The sequence below is a fragment of the Schistocerca nitens genome, chromosome 1, assembly GCF_023898315.1.
Source record: "Schistocerca nitens isolate TAMUIC-IGC-003100 chromosome 1, iqSchNite1.1, whole genome shotgun sequence".
Classification (NCBI taxonomy): domain Eukaryota; kingdom Metazoa; phylum Arthropoda; class Insecta; order Orthoptera; family Acrididae; genus Schistocerca; species Schistocerca nitens.
The window spans coordinates 551,763,282-551,788,742 of NC_064614.1; the positions used below are offsets into that span (position 1 = coordinate 551,763,282).

At 38.0% G+C, this 25,461-nt stretch overlaps 1 protein-coding gene across 1 annotated transcript in view; it reads right to left on the reverse strand.

Annotated features, from left to right (window-relative positions):
* Positions 1–25,461, reverse strand: part of LOC126254424 (zygotic DNA replication licensing factor mcm3) — a 109,375-nt gene that overhangs the window by 66,383 nt on the left and 17,531 nt on the right. The window contains exon 5 of the mRNA XM_049955310.1: positions 2,961–3,060. Coding sequence (XP_049811267.1) covers positions 2,961–3,060 — 100 coding nt within the window. The remainder of the gene's footprint in view (positions 1–2,960; positions 3,061–25,461) is intronic.

Below are 25,461 nucleotides of genomic sequence, written 5' to 3' on the forward strand. Positions count from 1 at the left end.
TATTTTCTCTACAAAATATACTTTACCCAATTTCGTTCTTTATGAAATTCCAGATGGTTTTTACTTTATTGCTAGAGTTATCCATTTCTGCTTCTAAGAACATGCTTTTTGAAGAATGTATATCTTGTTAAGAATTCTACTGTGCAGTTTGAAATGTCTAATCTTATGAAGATTATTTTATTTACTATCTACTGCATGAAGTTCCCCTTTCAGTCTACAAGAAATTTTGATGCTAACAATGCTAATCTGACATGTGGAATTACACTATTCACTTTTGCTCTGTTTGTAATGGTTCCCTTTACCACAAGCATTCTGTGCCTGGTATGACGGCATCTGTCTGGTTTATGCTGTATTTTCTGAATGAATTCTAGCAACTATACATACATCGCATAATGATTATTTCTAACATTTAGGCATGTAGACAATAATATTTTTCTTTGTTGCTCCTGGCTTAACAATATCTGTTATGCAACATATACTGTATTCTTTGAAAAGCCTTTTCATGTTGTTGCCATGACTGACTGCTAAAATAATACACTACATTCGTATTTATGTTACTTTTCTTTCTTTCGACATAGTCTTTGACCTTGCTTCCACAATCATATGCACTGGATGGTTTGTCCCGTTTCTCAACTTCACTGATTCTCCTTACATTATATTTAGACTGTTTCACGATTCTACTGACATGATCATTTAATTTTCACTTAGCAGTTTAGTCTCTTCACTTACATAAAGAACTTAAATTTGTTTTTAACCATCAACTGTTGGTTGTTTTCATTCACTGGTGATTTTTGAGTGTTGAACTTCTATTTCTATGTGATATTTCAGCCCAATCAGAGTTTTTATGTGGAAAACAACTGGGCCTTTGTTTGGCTAACAGCTCATTCATTTCTTCTTAAAAATTTATCACATCACACTACTCTGTGCACTGATGATTAACTGAAGACTACATATTAATATATTAATTTCAACTCTCTCACTCTCAGAAACCTATCTAAAATAAGTGTTACATCTTACTCATAACAATTTTCTATTACTTATGTTTTTTTTTCTTCTTCTTTTTCTTTTTTCCTCAGTTATACTCAAGCAAACTGCCTCACCCTGAATAATACAACAAATGGCTCTAAACATCCATGCATGAATAATGCACAGTGCTAGAAATTCGAAATGTTCTTACGAACTAAACATTTTGAATTCAGAAAAAATTGAGGTGAAGGAAAATGGGTTCAAAATATTTGGTCAGATGATTAAAACAGAAATCAAATAATTCTGCAACCACTACTGTGTTGTGTCAAAACTGCCTGATGTGTAACTGCTAGCACGACAGACCTCAGTGTGCAATATTAAAAACTGGAAAAGCTTGACAGAATTAATATTTACGTCACTGAAAAAATTAAAATGCACTGAAACAATGAACGTTGAGCGTGGGGACAAGTAAAAAAAGAAAAGGAGAGCAATTTACACGTGGATACACATACAGCGAAGTAAACTGAAAGTTTTTATGTTCTTAGATGAAAATATTCCTTTTGTCTCAGATCCTAGAACAAGAGTTTCACTTTGAGGAACAGTTTACATCCATAGCACTCAATCTGATTTGCCGATGTATGCCACAAAACGGATATAACCAATGCATACTCGTACTTTTGTGTTCTGTATAACAAGGAAATGCATAGAAATTTACAACATGCAGAAACATTAAATACTAGAAGAAATTACATCTCCAATTAAGTACACTAATCACAAAGTGCCAAACAGAGGTTTTATTGAACCTTCTTCACAATAATTCTCTATTATTCCAATCTCGAACAGCGCACGGAATAAAAGAACACCTATATCCTTCTGTGTGAGCTCTGATTTCTCTTCTTTTATTATAATCATTTCTCCCTATGCAAGTTGGCATTAAAATATTTTTGCATTATGAGGAGAAAGTTGGTGATTGAAATTTCATGGGAAAATTCTACCACATCGAAAAACAATTTTGTTTTAATGATTTACAACCCAAATCCTGTATCATGTCAGGGACACTCTCTCCACTATTTCTCGATAATATAAAACATGCTGCTCTTCTTTGAACTTTCTCGACGTACTCCGTTAATCTTATCGGATACGGATCTCTCACCTCACACCAGTACTTCAAAAAGAGGACACACGTAGTGTAGGCAGTCTCTTTAGTAGATCAGTTGCATTGTGTAAGTGTTCTGCCAATAAAATACAGTCTTAGGTTCGCCTTCCCCATAACATTTTCGATGTGTTCTTTCCAATTTAAGTTGTTCACAATTGTAATTCCTAGATATTTAGTTGATTTACTATGTAACCAAAGATTAATAGATTCCTTTTAGCACTCACGTGGATGATCTAACACTTTTCATTATTTAGGATCAATTGCCAATTTTTGCACCATAAAGATATCTTTTCTGAATCATTTTGCAGTTTGCTTTGATCTTCTGATGACTTTATTAGACAATAAACAAAAGCATCATCTGCCAACAACCTACTGTTTTTTCCACTATCAAGGCCCCCTTTTGTCTAGTAAAACACATCCCTTTTTCCAAATTCTGAATACAGCTTATCGGCTTCGCCTCCATGCTTTGAGCAATGCTGGTTTTTACTGCTGTTCTTACATCACTATATTTTCCTCTTATTTACAGCATGTTGACCTACCTAAAAATTCAAAGCTACATAACACACACTTCAGTTATCTTGTAATGTGTACACACACACACACACACACACACACACACACACACACACACACACAGCTAGTAACTACCAGGGTCACTTTCATTGGGAATATTTGTTTCTTTTTGGATGAAACAATGTGAATTAAAAATTATGAATTTCACACTGAAAGTATAGGTATATTAAGGTATTTATATCTAACAAAACAGAATTTCAGGCAAAACAGAATTTCAGTGGCTTATAATGACTTAATATGCTGCAACTTCCTGATAGCCACATACCTGCAGGAGCTTTCTCTGGCATCTCTTGAATTGTTAATGTTTGGTGATCCTTGTAAACTGAAAGACCATACTCTGTTTCCAGTGGATTTCCATCTTCATCCTGCAAGCAAATTCTCCCTTATTTCTGCACAATTATTTCACTGACTTTCACACACAGAGCTTACCAACATACTACTGCTGACCTATACTACCCAACACCTGTTTAAATCTTTTGTGTCCCTTTGCACACACAGCAAATGGAAGGTATCAAAGACTGTCTCCCCCCCACCTCCATTCTTTCACAGCCAATCCCATTTTGCTCCCAAAAGCTAGGATTAGTACTTTCTACCTTTACATGTGTTTACAGGGTGTATACGTGAACAACAAAAAGAAAATTCCTTGATTTTTCCCAGTTAAAAATACAAATTTTCCTGGGTGAAAACACGCACATTTTCCCACGTTAAAACATTTTTTCCATGTCAAGTGACAGTATGTTTCTCTCAGAACTGTAAAACTGATTAGTCCTTTGAATAATTAAGAATATATATACTGGCGCAGAACTTCCCAGCACTTTAGGAAACGAAACCCGGCAATAAATAATGCGCTCAGGAAAGATTTTTAATGCGCAACAACATGTACACAGCATATTTTCGAAACTGCAAAGTATAAATAAAAATTCCACCAGACACAGCACATTAGTTTCTGAAGGACTGAAATAGAGATTGTGATGTGCTTTCGTCAGCCAAGCATAGTTCACATCAAATTATCTCGCTATAGAATGACAGCAGTTGACAGCACATATTCAGAGCATAGGACACTTGATGTAATTAGCAAATAGCAATATCACTGTTAAATAGTGCAAACACACAAATAGGAAACGTTTGTGGTTTATATTAATACACATACAGTATACCACAAGAAAAGCTAACTTTTCACAGATATTTGACATGTGTTACCCTTTAAGTTTTATCAAACACAAATGTGCCAGTAAAATTTTAAATGACAACATAAATGTCTGGTCTTCTGGGCCTGAAATTTTTCTGAGTATTTTCAAAATATTTTGAAAGAGTCACATGCTCTTTGAGTTAAGAAATTCATCGCACATTCTTACAGTTAACATAATTCACCTTGCGTAAGATGAAATATACTTTGAAAATAATGTTTCTCAAACTGCCATTGGCAATATCCTCCCACAACTTGCCGGAGATAAGTTCATCTGAGCAGTTGCTAGAAAGCACCAGAAGACATGCGTTACTGCACATGCGCAGCTATGACGACGTTGCAAGCCCATGCTTGGTGTTTGCTCTGCCCATACATCTTTCATTGCATATCTGTTCGGAATTTCACGTGCAGTGGGGCATCACGTGACCATGTGCAGCAGTATGGCTTGTTGTTTGGAGGGGTCACATGGAGTTATCTTACTTAGGGTTTTTAATTAAGGCAGATAAGGAATTCAAAATTAAAAAGTAGTCCTTGGCAGAACATTTGTTTCAAAACTAGATCCTACAACTCAAAGTACCCTAATACATTGCTATGTAGTTACTTTAACATAAGATTTTTTAAATTTATTTGTACTCTGCAATACTGTTATTTATCATCTCCAATCAAGTATACATCCGCACAGCATGGGGGACTGCAGAAAGCTAGTAAGAAGGAACAGAAATTTCTTGTAAAAATAAAGAGAGACAGTTGTTTGTATTTACCAGAACCAAGAACAATAAGCTTCTAATGACTTTTCAAACTGTATAAAAATTAATCACGTTACTTGAGAAACCAAGAAACTTTTTAAGTGGCAGTTTATACTCTACTCCAGGAGTAAATATAAAGCCTCATGGGGAGTAACAATGATAAAACACGTGTTGTCAGTCTATAATTTACTGAAGAATGGCATCCTGCAAATTTAAGACGCAAACCACACAAATTAAAGACATAATGTCAGGCCTACGGGAGGAACCAGACTAATATTAAAACACGTCATGTGATCGAAAAAGATTGTCTTTCGTGGAAGGCACACATGTAAAATTATGTGGTTTCTGGGATGCCACTTCTTGGATACAAAATGTGTACTTGAAAGTCAGCAAATAATTGCAACCAGCTAACAGTGTGGATGAAATACTTCATTTCAAATAAATTTACCGGCTACACAGAAAAGATTAATCAAAGGCAAATTTGCTTAGCAAACAGACGAAAATAAATTCAGCAAAGTGATTAATGCTTGTTTGTCAATAACATGGAAATAAAATAAAACCATAAAACTGAAACTAATAACATATTTTAATCTTCCGTAAATGATGATGTCTTCAGTCCAGACTGGTTTGATGCAGCTCTCCACGCTACTCTATCCTGTGTAAGCTTCTTCATCTCCCAAGTACCTACTGCAACCTACATCCTTCTGAATCTGCTTAGTGCATTCCTCTCTTTGTCTCCCTCAACCGATTTTTAGCCTCCACGCTGCCCTTTAATAGTAAATTGGTGACCCCTTGATGCCTCAGAACATGTCCTACCCGATCCCTTCTTCTAGTCAAGTTGTGCCACAAATTCCTCTTCTCCCCAATTCTATTCGGGACCTCCTCGTTAGCTGTGCGATCTATCCATCTAATCTTCAGCATTCTTCCGTAGCACCAAATTTTGAAAGTTTCTATTCTCATCTTGTCCAAGCTATTTATTGTCCATGTCTCACTCCCATACATGGCTACACTCCCAACACTTTCAGGAAAGACTTGAAGACATTTAAACCTATACTCTGTGTTAACTAATTTCTCTTCTTCAGAAATGCTTTCCTTGCCATTGCCAGTCTAAATTTTGCTCCCCAAATAGCAAACGCCCTTTACTACTTTAAGTGTCTCATTTCTTAACCAAATTCCCTCAGTATCACCTGATTTAATTCAACTACATTCCATTATCCTCATTTTGCTTTTGTTGATGTTCATCTTATACCCTCCTTTCAAGACACTGTCCATTCTATTCAACTGCTCTTAAAAGGTCCTTTGCTGTTCATGACAGAATTACAGTGTCATCAGCAAACCTGTTTTTTTTTTCACCTCCTCTTTACCATGGATTTTAGTCCCTACTCCAATTTTTTCTTTTGTTACCTTTACTGCTTGCTCAATATAGAGACTGAATACTTCTCCAAGTCTACAAATGTAGAAACGTAGGTTTGCCTTTCCTTAATCTATCTTCAAATATAAGTCTTAAGGTCAGTATTGCCTTACTTGTTCCAACATTTCTATGGGATTCAAACTGATCTTCCCAGAAGTCGGCTTCTACCAGCTTTTCCATTCGTCTGTAAAGAATTCATGGTTAGTATTTTGCAGCTGTGACTTATTAAATAGACAGTTCAGTAATTACCACACCTGTCAACACCTGCTTTCTTTGGGATTGGAATAATTACACTCTTCTTGAAGTCTGAGCCTATTTCACCTGTCTCATACATCTTGCTCACCAAATGGTGGAGTTTTGTCATGGCTGGCTCTCCCTAGACTATCAGTAGTTCTAAAGAAATGTTGTCTACTCCCAGGGCCTTGTTTTGACTTAGATCTTTCAGTGCTCTGTGAAACTCTTCCATTTCATCTTCATCTATGTCTTCTTCCACCTCCATAATATTGCCCGCAAGTACATTGCCCTTGTACAGACCCTCTATTCCCTTTCACCTTTCTGCCATCCCTTCTTTGCTTAGGACTGGTTTTCAATCTGAGCTCTTGATATTAATGCAGGTGATTGTCTTTTCACCAAAGGTCTCTTTAATTTCCTGTTGTGATACATGCTCCTACATCCTTAAATCTGTCCTCTAGCCATTCATGCTCAGCCATTTTGCACTTCCTATTAATGTCATTTTTTAGATGATTGTATCCCCTTTCACCTGCTCCTTTTATTGCATTTCATATTTTATCTTTTCATCAATTAAACTCAGTATCTCATGTGTTAACCAAGGATTTCTACTAGCTCTCGCATTTTTATCTACTTGATCCTCTGCTGCCTTCATTATTTGATCTCTCAAAGCTACCCATTCTTCTTCTACTGTATTTCCCCCCCCCCCCCCCCTCCGTTCTTGTCAATCATTCCCTAAAGCTCTCTCTGAAACTCTCTACAACCTATGGTTCTTTCAGTTTATCCACGTCCCATCTCCTTAAATTCCTTCCTTTTTGCAGTTTCTTCACTTTTAATCTACAGTTCATAACCAATAGATTGTGGTCAGTGTCCACATCTGCTCCTGAAAATGTCTTACAACTTAAAACCTGGTTCCTAAATCTCTGTCTTACCATTATATAATCTATATGAAATCTTCCAGTGTCTCCAGGACTCTTCTACGTATATAACCTTCTTTCATTATTCTTAAACCAAGTGTTAGCTATGATTAAGTTATGCTCTGTGCAAAATTCTACCAGGGGGCTGCTTCTTTCATTCCTTACCCCCATTCCATATTCACCTACTACTTCTCTTCTTCCTTCTCCTACAATTGAATTCCAGTCCCCCACGACTATTAAACTTTCATCTCTCTTCACTATCTGAATAATTTTTTTATCTCCTCATGCATTTCTTCAATCTCTCTGTCATCTGCAGAGCTACATGGCATATATACTTGTACTACTGTGGTAAGTGTGGGCTTCGTGTCTATCTCTGCTACAATAATGCGTTCGTTATGCTGTTCGTAGTAGCTGACCCGCACTCCTATTTTTTATTCATTATTAAACCTACTTCTGCATTACTCCTATTTGATTGTGTATTCACCTGACCAGAAATCATCTTGCTACTGCCACTGAAATTCACTGATTCCCACTATACCTAACTTTAACCTATCAATTTCCCTCTTTAGATTTTCTAACCTACCTACCTACCAGATTAAGAGATCTGATATACCACACTCCTATCCGTGGAACGCCAGTTTTGTTTCTCCTAATAACAGCGTCCTTCTGAGTAGTCCCTGCCCGGAGATCTGAATGGGGGACTGTTTTACCTCTGGAATATTTTACCCAAGAGGATGCCATCATCATTTAACCATAGAGTAAAGGTGCATAGCCTCAGGAAAAATTACGGCTGTAGTTTCCCCTCGCTTTCAGCCGTTCGCACTACTAGCACAGTAAGGCCGTTTTGGTTAGTGTTACAAGGCCATATCAGTCTATCATCCAGGCTGTTGCCTTAGCAATTACTGAAAAGGCTGCTGCCCCTCTTTAGGAACCACACGTTTGTTTGGCCTCTCAACAGATACCCCTCCATTGTGTTTGCACCTATGGTATGGCTATCTGTACCGCTGAGGCATGCAAGCCTCCCCACCAATGGCAAGGTCCATGGTTCATGGGGGAGAATGTATTACATGAATGTATTTTAATTCATTTGATAGCTCATCTGTTTTGTTTTTATCTGATGTGTGAGATGTTAACGAAGAGAGAACAGCAAAATCACAAAACATAAATGCAGGTCATGTGGAGACTACTCCTCACTCAATTATGATGACTCTATGCATGCGCAAATCTGGAACCTTGGGCACACCAGAAATATTTTTCTGGGCAGCTCTGCACATACATACGAGCCCACCGGCATCTGCTCAAACAAACCAAATTTAAACAACTGTGTTACCATTCTTATCGAAAGCCGTATGTTAATTCGAAGTATTGGACACTCTTTGTCCTAAAGCCTCCGACACACTTTGCTTTCGGCAAACGCTTGTGTATGTGCGCACTGTGTTTTGTTGTTGCAAATGGAGCATTTTCTTTGGAAATTACGTTTTATACTGGTGTTTTTCTCTTGTTTATGTTTTACTGCTACAGTATTGTTTTGTAACAGTAGGCTACAGTAAAATTCTTTGTTAGAGTATCATTCTGACCAGTCAAAATTACAAAAATTTAACTCAAAACTGAATCAATGCAAAATAAAAGTTCCTGGGTTTTTCCCGGATGTCCCGGAATGTATACTCCCTGGTTTACTAGCAGAATTAGGAATTTCATCCTGTGACTGGCCAGCCATACTGTCTCCTGTGATTTTAATGTTATCCAACATTAATAAAGAAATACTACATGGTGAATAAAGGCACCTAAAATGCAGAAACAAGTTAAAACTTTCTAGTGATATGGAAAGTACTGTACCCTCAAGAATGGAAATAACTTCTCACACTCGTGTGTTTCTTTAACTACCAATAATAAAAAGGACAAAAATTTAGCATAACATTCAGTAGAAGGATAAAGTAAATGGCAGTCTGACTCTCGAGAGGGAATGAGGGATGAAATCAGAAGTCACAAGTGGAACTGAAAGTGTAACAAAGTTACTGTCACACAGCAATAGAAAATACTATTGAGTTCTTAGATGTAAACACAGTGTGAAAGAATCTGGGTACTCTTTCGATAATTTTATGCCCCTGCCCCCTTTTTTTGCCCCTTAGATCATGTTCATCAATTGTATGTATGATGCAGGATACGTTTCAAAATGCTGCAGTAATGGGGATAATTTAAGAAAAAATGGGCAAACACAATGTTATATCCACGAGATTCAATTTTGGAAATGCACTTACGAGTAATTACAAAGTACAATGAGACAGAATAACTATGATATGATTTAGCAGAACTACAGAAGCTTTAGCTGAATGTGGTCTTGCAAAGTGAACGGGTAAAGTAATTACCACAAAGAATAGATACATACATAAATAAGTATAAAGACATTACAACACAGTATTCCAGACTATGAAAGCAATGAACTACAATTAATATTCCAAAAAGTAATGAAACGACAAAGTAATGGAAAATACAAAAATTACGGTGAACTTCCAGACAGCCTTCAATAAAACGACAGTGCTATATTCACACAGCTGTAAAATTGAAGCATAATATCGCATTTTCTTTATTTTATTTCTTGTGGAAAATTATTATGTATGTGACTTCACTTATTTTTCACATGGGTGAAATCAGCTGTCACCTGTACAATACAGGATATGCCAGTAGAACATCTATATTATCAGTAAAATACAACACATGAAATAAATGGTTGTAGCAATGAACAGAACTATGTCAAGGAAAAAATTATAGAAAGGAGACATTGTGTCACAAGAGACATCGGTAATCTTGTCTTAGTAGTAATTAAATAATGCAAATATTACAGGTTTATTAAAAAGAATTATTGTTTTCTTCTTCTTTATGCTAGTCTATCCTCTTCAGACCTCTTCATCTCTGCTAACCACAGCAACTCACATCAATTTGAGCCCATTTACTACAGGAAAGTCTCCGACTCTGTCTACAGTGTTTGCTCCTCACACTTCCATCAAATTGATGATTCTTTGATGCCTTAGTGTGTGTCTTATTAATCAATCCCTTCTTTTAGGTTATGCCAAAACCTTCATTTTTTCCTCAATTCATTTCAGTACCTCCTCATTAGCGATTCCTTCCACCCATCTGATCTTCACTATTCTTTTGCAACAACACCTCAAAAAAGCTTCTATTCTCTTTTTGTCTTACCTACATGTTACAGTTTCGTATGAGGCTAAACTCCATTCCAGTACCTCCAGAAAGGACCTCATATCACTTAAATTTATATTCAATGCAAACAAGTTTCTCTCTTTCAGAAACTTTTCTTGCTATTGCAAGTCTGCATTTTAGATTCACTTTACCTCACCCATCATCAGTTATTTTGTAGCCCATCCACTACTCACACTACCTTGCCCATCATCATCAGTTATTTTGCTGCCCATCCACTATTCTTGGTATCTTATTTCCTAATGTAATTATCTCAGCATTGCCTGAAACAATTTACTTAAACTCCATTACCCTTATTTTACTTTTGTTGTTGTACATATTACAAACTCTTTTTCAGGACAATATACATTTCGTATAACTGCTCTTCCAAATAATTATCCATCTCTGACAGAATTACAATGTCATCGGTAAACCTCTAAGTTTTTATTTCTTTTCACTGACCTGCAATTTCCTTTCCAAATTTCTCCTTGCTTACTCATCCTGCTTACCTGATGTAGACTGAACACCACCAATGAGAGGCTACAACCCTGCCTCAGTCCCTCAATACTACAGCTTCGCTTTTGTGTCCTTCAACTCTAATTTCTGCAGTCTGATTTCTGTACAAATTTGTATACAATTGGGATTATTGTACGTCTCTTCAAGTCTGAGGGCACTTTGCCTATCTCATATCTTGCATGTAAACTAGATCAGTTTTGTCATGTCTGGCTCTCACACAGATCAATTACTTTGAGGTAATGTTGCCTACTCTGGGTGCCTTGTTTTGACTTAGGTCTTTCAGAGCTCTTTAATTCTGTTCATGGGCCCATATCTCCCCTCTCATTTTCATTCACTTCCTCTTCTCTTTCTATAACCATCTTTGAGCTTGTTTTCCCTCACAGCCCTTTCTGCCATCTCTGCTCTGCTTGGTATGGCTTGCCATCTGGATCTAAATGTTTTCTCTGCAATTTACACTAATTTTTGGCAGAGGGTTCATAGGACCATTTTCAGACTATTTTCTGTCCATCTGTCTTTAATAGCAAGTGGGAAAAATTAACACCTAAATCTTTCCGCACCATCAATGATTTCATTTATACACTATACATATGTACCCATAGGTACTTTCAAGCTACCATTTCCCTTGAAGTCATGTTAAATATAGTTGTTGATATGGTTTTACAAAACACAAGTTTCATCCAGATAAACATACTTTTTGTCCTCTGTAAACTATAAATGCATACTCCACAAAAATGTAGTTCTTGAGGAGGGAATATCCCTTCATTCCATAACAAGTTGTGTCCATTGTTACATTTCCTGAACTTAAAAGTGATGTCCTTTAGGTGGTGAATAACAGACATTTCCTCACACCAAAGTTTGTGTTTTAGTTGGACACAATGTTACTTGCAGTATGATACTCTCGTCTATTGTAGTATTCTAAAAGAGTCCTACAGACCACTTCTTTATTAAAATTTTCCATTTAAGTAAATTTACTTTCCCTTTTACATCCCTTTCATGGCAAGTCACAGATGGCACTCACCCCTACAGCTTCTGAATTAGTTATGAGAAAGCTGACATGTTACAGTGGTCGTTCTGAGACTCCACATGCTTCTGCCACCAATTTTTGTTCTTAGGCAAAGTAAATGTTCCATCTAGCTTCTTTACCATGAGGAAGTTTGTTGAAATCTTTAGGATATTAGACGAAATGAAATGTCGTGTGACGAGGGCCTCCCGTCGGGTAGACCGTTCGCCTGGTGCAAGTCTTTCGATTTGACGCCACTTCGGCGACTTGAGCGTCGATGGGGATGAAATAATGATGATTAGGACAACACAACACCCAGTCTCTGAGCGGAGAAAATCTCCGACCCAGCCGGGAATTGAACCCGAGCCCTTTGGATTGACAGTGTCGCACTGACTACTCAGCTACCAGGGGCAGACAGGATATTAGATATTACATATTTAATTTTTTGACTAATGTCCATTCAGTATCAGCATACACCAAGATGACTTGGGCTAATAACCATGAACAGGATGTTTCTCTTCCCTATCACTCCTGACTATCTGTAAAGCAGAACATGATGGAACACAGAAATAGCAGATCCTGATGACTGATCAGCCTTACTTGGCAACATTGCATGGTCAGGAGCAAAGTGGGGTAGGGCATAAGCAGTCAATACGTGTGACATGGAGCCATCCAATTTCGCAACAGTGAATATAGTTGGCATGCAAACTTTTACTACTATGGTAGGTACTGGTTTCATGTCTATCTTGGCTTTGGCGATATGTTCACTATGTTACATGTAAAATCATACCTGCATTCCTATTCTCTTATTCATTACTAGACCCACTCCCACCCATTTCTCTTTTCCAATTCTTTAACCTACATACCAGATTAACACATTCCGGTCGCTGCCCATAGAAACTATGAGCACAGTAACAGTCGGCACACTGAGATTCTCTGAGCACCGCCTTCTTGATTTTCATTTCAGGTTGCTGTGCATTAAATGTGTGTGGCGACGTCTGGAGTTGAGTTTTTCGTTCTTGTGGTACATCAGACGACCACTAGATGGTGTTTCTGCCTCCTCTAAGCACTATTTGACTCGAAAAAGGCACCAAAACGATTCCCGCACATTTGTTCTTGCAGTGTGCTTCTGTAGTTCTCTTTATCGCAAATGTTTGTTGTAAAATGGGGGACAGTTTGACTGAAGAGAAAATTCTGAGGCTGCTCCAAGTATCTGGATCTGAAATTGACAATGATGGGTTTGAACTGAAAATAGTTCTTCTGAAATAGATGGTAATTATAATGGTCAGTCATTGTGTTCAGGGATCACAATTATATTCTCCGTAGTTTCACTGACTCATATCATTTATTTTGAAGGTAACAACGAGTATTCCGAAAATGAAAATGGCCCATCAGATGTATTAGAAGAGTGAAGCTCCCATTCAACACCAATTATCACTCTTTGAAGGCGTAAGTAATGTCTTGGCACCTGTGAATGCTGGAAGCACTGAATTTGATTGTTGAAGCGTCTTCATTGACACAAATATCATAAAAAACATAAAGGCATAAACAAACCGCTACACTGCAGCAACAATTTCCAAATTGTGGAGGCAAAATAAGATAACTTCCAGGTCGCTTTGAGCCAACTGGTCTGTTGTAACACTACACAAGATGTATCAGTTTTTTTGCTATAATTATTCATACTTGCCTTTTACACAAACAAAATGTTACATACTATTGGAGCAATGAGCTAATGCTAGATTCTTCTTTACCTGCAAAAATAATGAAAAGAGACAGATTTAGGTCAATTCACATTATGCTTCACGTGAATAACTATGGTAATTACGTACGAACAGGTCAACCAAGCCATGATCCTATACACAAAATCCGACCTTTTTTGATAACTTGTACTGTAAAGCAAGAACAGTTTTTATCCTGCCGATAATCTCACAGTTGATGAAGGTTTATGTCCATTCAGAGGGAGAATTCGATTTCGAGTATATATCAAGAACAAACCGAGCAGGTATGGTATAAAAGTTTTCATTCTAAGTGATTCAGCAACAGGATATGTTTTGAACTGTAAAGTGTACACAGAACACTGCAGATTCAGTGGTGCTACGTTTGTGCAACAGTTATCTACATAAGGGTCACACACCGTACGCAGACTAGTTTTATACTTCTGTAAAATTATTTGAAAGATTGTTAGATGACAGCACATCTGCTGTTGGCACAGTAATGAGAAACAGAAGAGGCCAACCACAGGAATTCAAACAGAATAACATGGGAGGAGGTGAAATAGTTTTCAAGAGAAAAAAATCCCATGTTAGCACTTCACTGGAAAGATATTAGGGATGTGTCTGCCCTATCTACCAAACATACAATGACAAGTAGCGTTACAAAGACAAAATCCAAGACTGGAATGGTAGAAAAACTGAAGCCTGATCTCATACTTGATTACAATAAAAATAAAACTGGTGTTGATCATGGAGATCAGCTAGTGACCTACTATTATTTTCAATGGTGAACAATGAAATGGTGGAAAAAGGTATTTTTTCATGTATTTATGACATGCCTGGTCAATTCTTACAATCTGTACAAGAAACTTTGGCCTGTCTCTCACAAACGAACCAGCTTGTTTACTTTTATGGTGAACCTGGGAAAACAAATACTTGAGAAATCAGGTGAAGCTTTCAATGAAGATGAAATTGGATTGTGCCTACCTGACTGTTTCAAGCAATATCACACAACAAATTGTGCTCAAATGGAAAGAGTTCTATAAATTCAATGAAATAGTTTTGTACATTTTATAATAAACTCTGATTTATTGAAATTACAAACTTTTTTTTACTACCTCTGAATCTCCTAGTTTTAAAAATATAGTGATTCTGTAAATATGTGATATCTTTCAAAAAACTTTAAACAAATGTTGAGATATAGGATGATAATACAAACATCAGACAAAAGGTTTCGCTTTTCTTCATTATCTTTTGGTCAGGAGCTATTCAAAAAAGTGCAAAAGTTTATGACTTCTAAGGCATTGCAGCAGTCCCTGTGGCCTGACATTCCACACACTGACTTGTAGAACATCAATTTTGTTGTTTCTGATGCCAAGGCCCTCCTGTAACCTCCACATGTGGATATCCAAACAGAGTATTATTTCATCTCTGGAACATTTATTCAAGAGGAAGCCATCATCATTATGCCACACTAAAGAGCAACATGTTACTGAGAAATATAATGGCTGAAATTTCTATGTGCTTTCATTCGATCACAATATCAACACACGAAGGCGATGTTGCTTAATTTCACAAGGCCAGATCAGTCAATCATCCAGACTGTTGCCCCTGCAATCAATGAAAGGGCTGCTGCCCCTCTTCAGGAACTACAATAGTTTAGCCTCTCCACAAATACCCTTCTGATGTGGCTGCACCTACTGCAGGGCTGTCTGTAGTGTTGTGGCATGCAAGCATCCACGGTTTGGAGGTGCAGGGATTGGGGGGCACAAGGTGGTGATGGGGGGGAGGGGGGGGGGGGCAGCTGAGGAGCAAATTATACAAAAAGATCACAGCTGCATGATTAGTACAGGATTTGTAATACATAGAGAGTAATAAACTGTGGTTTTGGGAAAATTGCACTTTTAGTTCCAGAAATTCATCAACAGAATAGAAAAAGAGACTTAATATAGCTTGTTTCAACCTCTCTTTTTTTTTTTGCTTGGGCATTTGGCTGACTGTCTCTGCTGAAAGAGGTTAGTCTATTTTCATTCCCTTACATTTAACACTATTTGTGTTTAGTAATAAGCAATTGCAATTTGTTTCCAGTGTGAAGGAGGTGGCAGACATTAACTCTAGTAGACACACGCATGGCTTAGCAAAATTCTCTGGATTTGAAAGCATAGATAATCAGTATAGAATGGCTAACACGCACTGACAGTTTTCTTCAGCAAGGCCTTACCCCATTTCCAGTTTGGTAGTAGCTTCCTCCACTGGGTTGCCTTTAATGGTAACAAAGCACAGTTGTTCAGTAATGGCCCTGAGCTGCCCACTCTTGACAGTTTCGACTGTTAACTGTGCATTTAACTTTAGGAATGAATTGTAGCAGCTCATGACAGTGAGTGATCCAAAGTTCTCCCTAACCACTTCCAATGCTTATGATCATTGCAGGTACGTAGATTTTTATGGGAGACTGAGCGTTGTGCAATCGACAAAAGCTTCACTTTTTAACTGAACATATACATTGACCACTGAGACTCATCTCATTGGCGACAGTGAGATAATGTCTTCAATGGCAAACAACTACCCAGAGCAATCTTTGATGCGTGTGCTTGTTGGATTACCTCTGTCAATCTGGACCTCAGCTCTTCCACAGTCCATGACTGTTTTATAATGACTGTAAGACGTCACACTCAAAGACTGTATGGGACCCTTACCAGTAGGGTCTCATTCAAGAGATTGAGAAGGTCCAAAAAAAAAAAAAAGCAGGAAGATCCATGACTGGTATGTTTAGCCATCGCGATAGCGCTGCAAATCTCAGAAAGTTTGAAGTGGGACACACTTGCAGATAGACGAAGTGCTAAACGGAAGGGGCTGCTCACTAAATTCCAAAATCTGATCTTCACCGAGGATGTAGAGCATATATTATTCCCACCAACTTTCAAATCGCACAATGATCACCTTTCAAAGATAAGGGAAATTAACGAGCTCATACTTAGGTGTTCAGACAGTCGTTTTTCCCTCGCGCGATCCGCAAGTGGAACAGTGGGAGGAAATATGACTTTGGCGTGAATTGTGCCCTCCGTCACACACTGCTTGATGGCTAGCAGAGTGTATATGTAGATATATAGATGTAGACTAGCATTAAGAGTGCATTCCATTATAACAAATTTGAAAGCCTGTGTTCTGTCATTGATAGTTATTCTTGCAATACTTGTTCCTGTTGGCTGGACAGATTTTCCACTTCTGACCTTCAGCACAATCACTTTCATGTCACAGAACATTATCTTCTTTAGCTGGTGATAAGCATTCAACATTACAGAAAATAAGCTCCTATGTTTACTTGTGGCAGGATGAGTTGGCCTCTGATAATGAGACTTCCTCACACCTCTGTTCCTGTCATCCATGCAGGATTATTACCTATGGCAGCCTTACCTCCATACATGGTTGCCTTACTTAGTTTTCCTAAATTTGGCAGCTATTAGCTCTGCAAGGCAACAAGGCCATGGCTGCAGGGTTTTGATGAGTAACCTCATCCACGGCCCGATGACTGGCTGCATCCCACAGATTGACTTCAATCATCTGCAATTGACTGGTGTGACAAGGACTGTTGTGACAGTTGACGTCTTGCAGTGTAATATTCATTTAACAAATTTTTCTCTGCAGTAGCGTGCAATGTGTCCACATTGGAAAACATGCCTGCTTGTTATCCTCTATCCTGCAAATGTGTCTTCTTCTGCGGAGCATTATACTTGGCAGAGGAGGTGACTATCTGTACTTGTCAGATGCTAGATTGTTATTTGATGGCGGCTGAAGAGTTCAAGATGGATGAGTCTATTCTTCACAGTGCTTTCGTCTGGTGGCGGAGATTGGTGCTAAATACAGATATACCTTCTCTTCAACACCCTCTATTGCTTCCTGACTTATGGGGCTGCAATCTTGTGTACTTGGTCAACATTTCCGACTGCCATAAACTGTTGTATCTGTCTCGTGCTACTTGGGATAAGAGAGGGAGGGTGTCACGGTAGTCTTCAACAACTGCAATACGGACCAAATTCGGGAGTTGTTCGTGCCTTTTTTGATGGACTCTCTTCTGTTGCACTTCCACGATGCACTGACACCATCTGATGAATTCCTCTGCTATGCCATCCTTTAGCAGAACAGCTTGGTAAATGTCCTCTGTGACTCATCACATGTGAGATTTTATCTTCTGCCGTATTCAGATTCACAAAGTGGCAAAGGGACAAGACTGTCACTTCACCATGACATTGGGCTTTTTTCTTCAATCATTCTTTCGATTAATTGTGCTTGCTGCTAATATGTCCCAGTGTTGAGTTTCCCTTCTTTGGCCTCTAACCACTGCTGGGCTGTGCCACCCATGTAAAGGTACACTGTAAAAGTACACATCTGCCAAACACACAATGGAATTCCACCAGTTATATGCTTTCGCCTATTTAATTGATTCCTAACCATTTCTCCTGTAAACACAGATGGATGCATGATGTTCACTAACTTACTGCAATTTTGGAATTCACTGGTCTCCTAAATATATGGAAATTGGGGTCAATGTACTGCTTGAACGACTGTTCATATCGGTGTAGACAACAGCTTTTATGTTGCCTCATTAATTCGAGCCACTGAGAAGTGGATGTTTTGAAGAACCCAGTGTCTATACCAAACTATGCCATGTTACAACCACAATCAAGTCCAAATCTGAAAGGAGGGTAATCAACGAAATGCAACTCTTAGCACTGAAAGCATGTTTATTACACACACCACTGTACAGACAGACCAGAACTGCCTCCTGGACAGTGAGTGCTGCCATTCATACAAACATCAAATATTGCAGAATATGTGAACATTATAAACATTAAAAATTTTGTGTTGCTGACTAGGATAAGTACACCCAGTTGTTTCTAAATAATCAGACACAAGGCCATTGTGGGGTCAGCGTGTACCCCAGAGTACTTTGTATGGAAGTGCTCTTTATAGTAGGAACAAGGGAACTGCATTGGGGAAAATGTATTTTTTTGTAGGTGTTTAACCTGTTACTGCATGCGTGTTTCCTCTTCTGACTGACTTCTTTCTTTTGTAGAAAAATGGCGCACTTTTATAAGGATGAAGATAGTCTACAAGAGATACAGAGGTGGCAACAAGAAGAGCTGTGTAGTAGTGATGATAGTGAAGAGTTGTTCAGTGAAGTAGAAGACAGCGTCGAAATTCATGATGACGACGAAGAGGAGCAATTCGATGTCCTTTGTGAGAATGAAACCTCACTCCAAGAACATTTTCCACAAACTTAGCCTTTATCATCTTCTGTTGATGACTGTAGAACAGTCGGTTTGGGGAAAGACCAAAAAACTATTTAGACAGATAAAACTATTGCCCAACAGCATGCCAGAGTATCTTTTAGGAACATTATTATCAATCTCCCTGGAGCTAAAGGAGGTGCTACAGTTGCTGTAACTGATGTGGACTTATTTTCACTGTTTATGACACAATGGTTGAGATTTTTGTCTTTTGTGTCAACGAAGAAATAACCCGCCTGGTATCCACATATGAACCTGTTCTTCTCGTGAGTGCTGAAAGATTCAAATCCAAGTCTTGATGACATGTACAGTCTGAGGATTGGCCCCCCAATATTTCATTTCGTGCTGTAAGAGATGAGACAAATTTATGTTACGATGATTGAGATTTGACTCAAAATCCACCCGTGAAGAACAAAAACTAAAGGATAAAATACTCCTTTCTGAGGATTGTGGACAAACTTTTGTGAAAACTGCCAGTGCAACTACTCGTCGTCTGACTACTTCACAATCCACCTTCCATCATCTCAGCTAAGGAGATATCACAGAGCAATCCAAGGTTCCTGTTTCAGCCTGACAAGATTTCGGTTGCTTTCAATGAAACACCGGGGGGGGGGGGGGGGGGGGGGAGAAATGTGATCATTACTGTCTACCATGCATAATGAAGGAGAGGTAAATCCAATATCTGGAAAACCTGAAACTTTTGAACTATTACAACTTGTCAAACGAGGGTGTACATGTGTATCACAAATTTTGCCACAGTTAACTACAAAAACAACCAAATGTTGGCCCAAGAGGTAATTTTAATAGTGTTCTCAATACCACCACCTTAAACAGCAGTATTTTATTCAAGCTGAAAGGGACAAAATGTACCTGTGCCAACTTCTTGAAATCTGTGGCATATTCAGTAGCAGAACCCACATGAAAATAGGAATGTATAACTCAAGGCTACCTACAAATCTCTGAGGCAAGATGATAAGCGTTCTTTACCTTGGCAAACAAACCATACCTCCACCTGCTGATGTGGAGCCTCTAGAAAAACAAAGAAAACTGTAGTTTTGGCCATCATAGTCAGGACAGAAAAACCAGGAACATTTGTCAATTTGCAAAAAGCCAGTTTGTAAAAGACATGTATGTTCTGTCCAAGTTTGCAGATCTTGCCATTAAATGCAAAAATAATGTATCTACTAACAAGCATTTGTATTTTTATTATATGTTGTTATTTTATTTATGGAGGCTAAGTTTTGTTCCGGGCCTGGACAAGTAGGTACAAATACTACACTACAATGAAAATGGAGATTCATTTCTTTAGTTTATATATTTTATTCACTGCAGTGTTTTCACAGCTTCCAGTATTTTATTTTGTAGATAGGTACAAATATTTCCTGTAGCATGTTTTAAATAATATCTCTACAACCTGAAGAATACAATGATCATGACAAAACCTAGCCTAAAATATTCGCATTTAAATGTTCTGTTGTTTCCTTCTTCTTTTGTTTCACCCTCTTTGGGGTATGCTGGATCAATCATTTCTTTGTGCATTTTTCTTTTCTTAGGGCCCAGTATTTCTTCACTCTGTTGATCATCTTTTCCTCTCTTCTTCCGAGATTAAGGATTTGGATGTTTGTATAGATTTGTCTTGGAATATTATGTTTTCATCTTTAGTAATTACTTTAACTGTTCGATCGATAAGTGAATTTTCTGAAATCTTTAATTCTACTAGGTCTTTCTCAGTTTCTTTAAACCAGTTGGGTTTCGTTTTGCAGTTACGGAAAAGTCAAAGATTTGTTAGGTTAATCTGTTGGAATTCATTCTGAGAATGATGACCATACAAATTTATCCTTTTTTGCATAGTATCTAGAAGTTTTTCAATTTTCTTGTAGAGAGTTTCATTTTTGATATACATAATCTTATTGTCTTGAAATTTTGGTCCTATGATTTTTCTTTCCTTTAGCTTAAGCTTCTCCATTTGGCCTTTGAAATTCGTGTTTAGTGTTTCTTCTGCATACAGTGCTTCTGGCTTAATCACTGTCTTGTAATGTGTAATTTTGGATCCCCATGAAAGGGAATTTTTGTTGTATGTATTTTTTGTTAGTTGGAAGGCCAATTCAAGTTTATTTTTTCTGGATTTCATTGCTTTGCTTTCCCCAGCATTCTGACTAATCCATTCTCCGAGATATTTGAATTCCTTTACTATTTGAATCTTTTGTTCTTGAACTTTTGAGGTATTTACACGAGTGCTTGATGTTTGTCAATACCTTAGTTTTTTCAAAGGAGATGTGAAGACCTATTTTAGCTGCTTGTTTCTTTAGTTCAAGGTTTTGCTCCTGTGTTTCTTCCATTGTTTCAGCAAACGGGGCCTTATCATATGCAAAAGCAATGCAATTTACTTTAAGGTTCTTCTTTTCGCAACCCAGTTTTAAACCACTCTTAATATTTGTGTTCCATTCTCTGACTACTTTCTCAAGTGCACAATTGAACAGCAACGGAGAGAGCCCATCCCCGTCACACTCCTGTTTTTATTTCAAAGGGTTCCGATAATTTGCCCATCAATTAACCTTTCAAGAATGTATTTGTAAGGGTCGCTTTTATAATATTAGTTTTTTCTCATCCAAACCCATGTCTTCCAGGACCGATATTAGAGTTTCTCTATCAATCGAATCATATGCTTTTTTGAAATCAATGTCTTTGCCCTTGATTTTTGGTATGCCATGATATTTTTGAGGTTTAGTATTTGTTCCGAACATGGTCTACCCTTTCTAAAACCTCCCTGGTATTCCCAGATTTGTGGGTCCAATTGCGGCTCTGGCCTGTTCAAAAGGACTATAGGAATAATCTTCTATGTTATATCCAGCGGTGATATTCCTATGTAATTGTTAGGGTCTGTCTTCAAACCTTTCTTGTGGATAGGGTGGATTTTATCAAAAAACACACTGAAGGGAAATAATTGCATTTTTGTCAGCTTTTTTCCATAGTTCGGCCACTATTTGGTATCTCCTGATGCTTTGTTGTTTTGAAGTTCTGAAATGACCTTGTGTACTTCTTCAGTCGGCGGTTCTGAATCCGGCTTCTCACAGTTACTTGGGATGGATTCAAATTTTTCAAGGGTGGGTTCACAGTTCAGGAGTTTCTCAAAGTAGCCTGCTAGTATTTTGCAATTTTACACATTATTGTGAATGATATTACAAAATACTAGCAGGCTACTTTGAGAAACTCTTTAACTGTGAATTTTACACTTTATTGTGAATGATAGCAAAGTCAACGCATTATTGTGGCCAAGGTAGACACGAAGCCCACGCCTACTACAGTAGTACAAGTTTATATGCCAACTAGCTCTGCAGATGATGATGAAATTGATGAAATGTATGATGAGATAGAAGAAATTATTCAGGTAGTGAAGGGAGACGAAAATTTAATAGTCATGGGTGACTGGAATTCGATAGTGGGAAAAGGGAGAGAAGGAAACGTAGTAGGTGAATATGGATTGGGGCTAAAAATTAAAGAAGTAGCCGCCTGGTAGAATTTTGCACAGAGCATAGCTTAATCATAGCTAACACTTGGTTCAAGAATCATGAAAGAAGGTTGTATACATGGAAGAACCCAGGAGATACTAAAAGGTTTCAGATAGATTATATAATGGTAAGACAGAGATTTAGGTACCAGATTTTAAATTATAATACACTTCCAGGGGCAGATGTGGACTCTGACCACAGTTTATTGGTTTTGAACTGTAGGTTAAAACTGAAGAAACTGCAAAGAGGTAGGAATTTAAGGAGATGGGACCTGGATAAACTGACAGAACCAGAGGTTGTAGAGTGTTTCAGGGAGAGCATTAGGGAATGATTGACAAGAAAGGGGGAAAGAAATATAGTAGAAGAAGAAGAATGGGTAGCTTTGAGAGATGAAATAGTGAAGGCAACAGAGGATCAAGTAGGTAAAAAGATGAGGGCTAGTAGAAATCCTTGGGTAACAGAAGAGATATTGAATTTAATTGATGAAAGGAGAAAATATAAAAATGCAGTAAATGAAGCAAGCAAAAAGGAATACACACGTCTCAAAAATGAGATCGACAGGAAAAGCAAAATGGCTAAGCAGGGATGGCTAGAGGACAAATGTAAGGATGTAGAGGCTTATCTCATTAGGTGTAAGATAGATACTGCCTACAGGAAAATTAAAGAGATCTTTGGAGAAAAGAGAACCACTTATATGAATATCACGAGGATGGAAACACAGTTCTAAGCGAAGAAGGGAAAACAGAAAGGTGGAAGGAGTATATAGAGGGTCTATAAAAGGGCAATATACCTGAGGACAATATTATAGAAATTGAAGAGGAGGTAGATGAAGATGAAATGGGAGATAGGACACTGCGTGAAGAGTTTGACAGAGCACTGAAAGACCTATGCCAAAACAAGGCCCCGGGAGTAGACAACATTCTATTAGAACTACTGACAGCCTTGGGAGAGGCAGTCCTGACAAAACTCTACCATCTGGTGAGCAAGATGTATGAGACAGGCGAAAATTCCCTCAGACTTCAAGAAGAATATAATAATTCCAATCCCAAAGAAAGCAGGTGTTGACAGATGTGAAAATTACCGAACTATTAGTTTAATAAATCACAGCTACAAATACTAAAGCGAATTCTTTACAGACGAATGGAAAAACTGGCAGAAGTCGACCTTGGGGAAGATCAGTTTGGATTCTGTAGAAATGTTGGAACATGTGAGGCAATACTGACCCTACGGCTTATCTTAGAAGAGAGATTAAGGAAAGGCAAACCTACGTTTCTAGCATTTGTAGACTTAGAGAAAGCTTTTGACAATGTTGACTGGAATACGCTCTTTCAAATTCTGAAGGTGGCAGGGGTAAAATACAGGGAGCAAAAGGCTATTTACAATTTTTACAGAAAGCAGATGGCAGTTATAAGAGTCGAGGGACATGAAAAGGAAGCAGTGGTTGGAAAGGGAGTGAGACAGGGTTGTAGCCTATCCCCAATGCTATTCAATCTGTATATTGAGCAAGCAGTAAAGGAAACGAAAGAAAAGTTTGGAGTAGGTATTAAAATCCATGGAGAAGAAATAAAAACTTTGTGGTTCGCCGATGACATTGTAATTCTGTCAGAGACAGCAAAGGATTTGGAAAAGCAGTTGAACGGAATGGACAGTGTCTTGAAAGGAGGGTGTAAGATGAACATCAACAAAAGCAAAACGAGGATAATGGAATGTAGTCGAATAAAGTCGGGTGATGCTGAGGGAATTACATTAGGAAATGAAGGAGTTTTGCTATTTGGGGAGCAAAATAACTGATGATGGTCGAAGTAGAGAGGATATAAAATGTAGACTGGCAATGGCAAGGAAAGTGTTTCTGAAGAGAAATTTAACATCGAGTATTGATTTCAGTGTCAGGAAGTCATTTCTGAAAGTATTTGTATAGAGTGTAGCCATGTATAGAAGTGAAACATGGACGATAAATAGTTTGGACAAGAAGAGAATAGAAGCTTTCGAAATGTGGTGCTACAGAAGAATGCTGAAGATTAGATGGGTAGATCACATAACTAATGAGGAGGTACTGAATTGGGGAGAAGAGGAGTTTTGGCACAACTTGACTAGAAGAAGGGATCGGTTGGTAGGACATGTTCCGAGGCATCAAGGGATCACCAATTTAGTACTGGAGGGCAGCATGGAGGGTAAAAATCGTAGAGGGAGCCCAAGAGATAAATACACAAAGCAGATTCAGAAGGATGTAGGCTGTAATAGGTACTGGGAGATGAAGAGGCTTGCACAGGATAGAGTAGCATGGAGAGCTGCATCAAACCAGTCTCAGGACTGAAGACCACAACAGCAACAACAACAACAACAACAACAACAACAACAACAACATAGTGAGTGATGGCCCAATTACAATCCGAAACTGGAGGGTGGGTGCTTTGTATCTTGATAACCTTTGAAAGTTTTGTAAAAGCTTCTTGTGTTGTTTTTAGTAAATTCTTCATCAATTTGGAGGGGAGTTTTTTTTTCATGTGTCTTCTTAATCCTTTTTATATTTATATCTACCAGTTTTCTAACACTAACGAAATTCAACCAGCTGTTTTCTTCTTTCAATGATGGCATCACATACCAGCAACCACCAGGCATGTTTTTCACTTTTTATGTTAGGTGCTATCCGTTCGGCTGTAGTAATGAGGTTTTCCTTGATAACCTCCCAGCTTTGTGTCTGAATGGTTTCTGTTGCTTTTGTGAATTCATCTGATTTTAATATCTTTTCTGTGCTGTACTTCTGACCCTTAATTTGTTTCATGCTGTTTTTCCTGTTTGGGATGACTGAACTTAATGTCAGAAAGGTAGTGGTCTGAATACAAGTTTGCACCCCTGAGTACCCTAACATTCATGATTGTTTTATATTATTAATTTGTTTATTCTTTCCTAAACATGTCACCATACTCCCACAAAAGCTTTTACACACTGCAACTGGGTGGGCCAAAGACTCCACACTACCTTGTGCGTCCCGTTGTTTCCCTACGGTATCATTGGAGGACTAATTATCTTGCACATAAAATCACTTGCTTAACCCTATCAT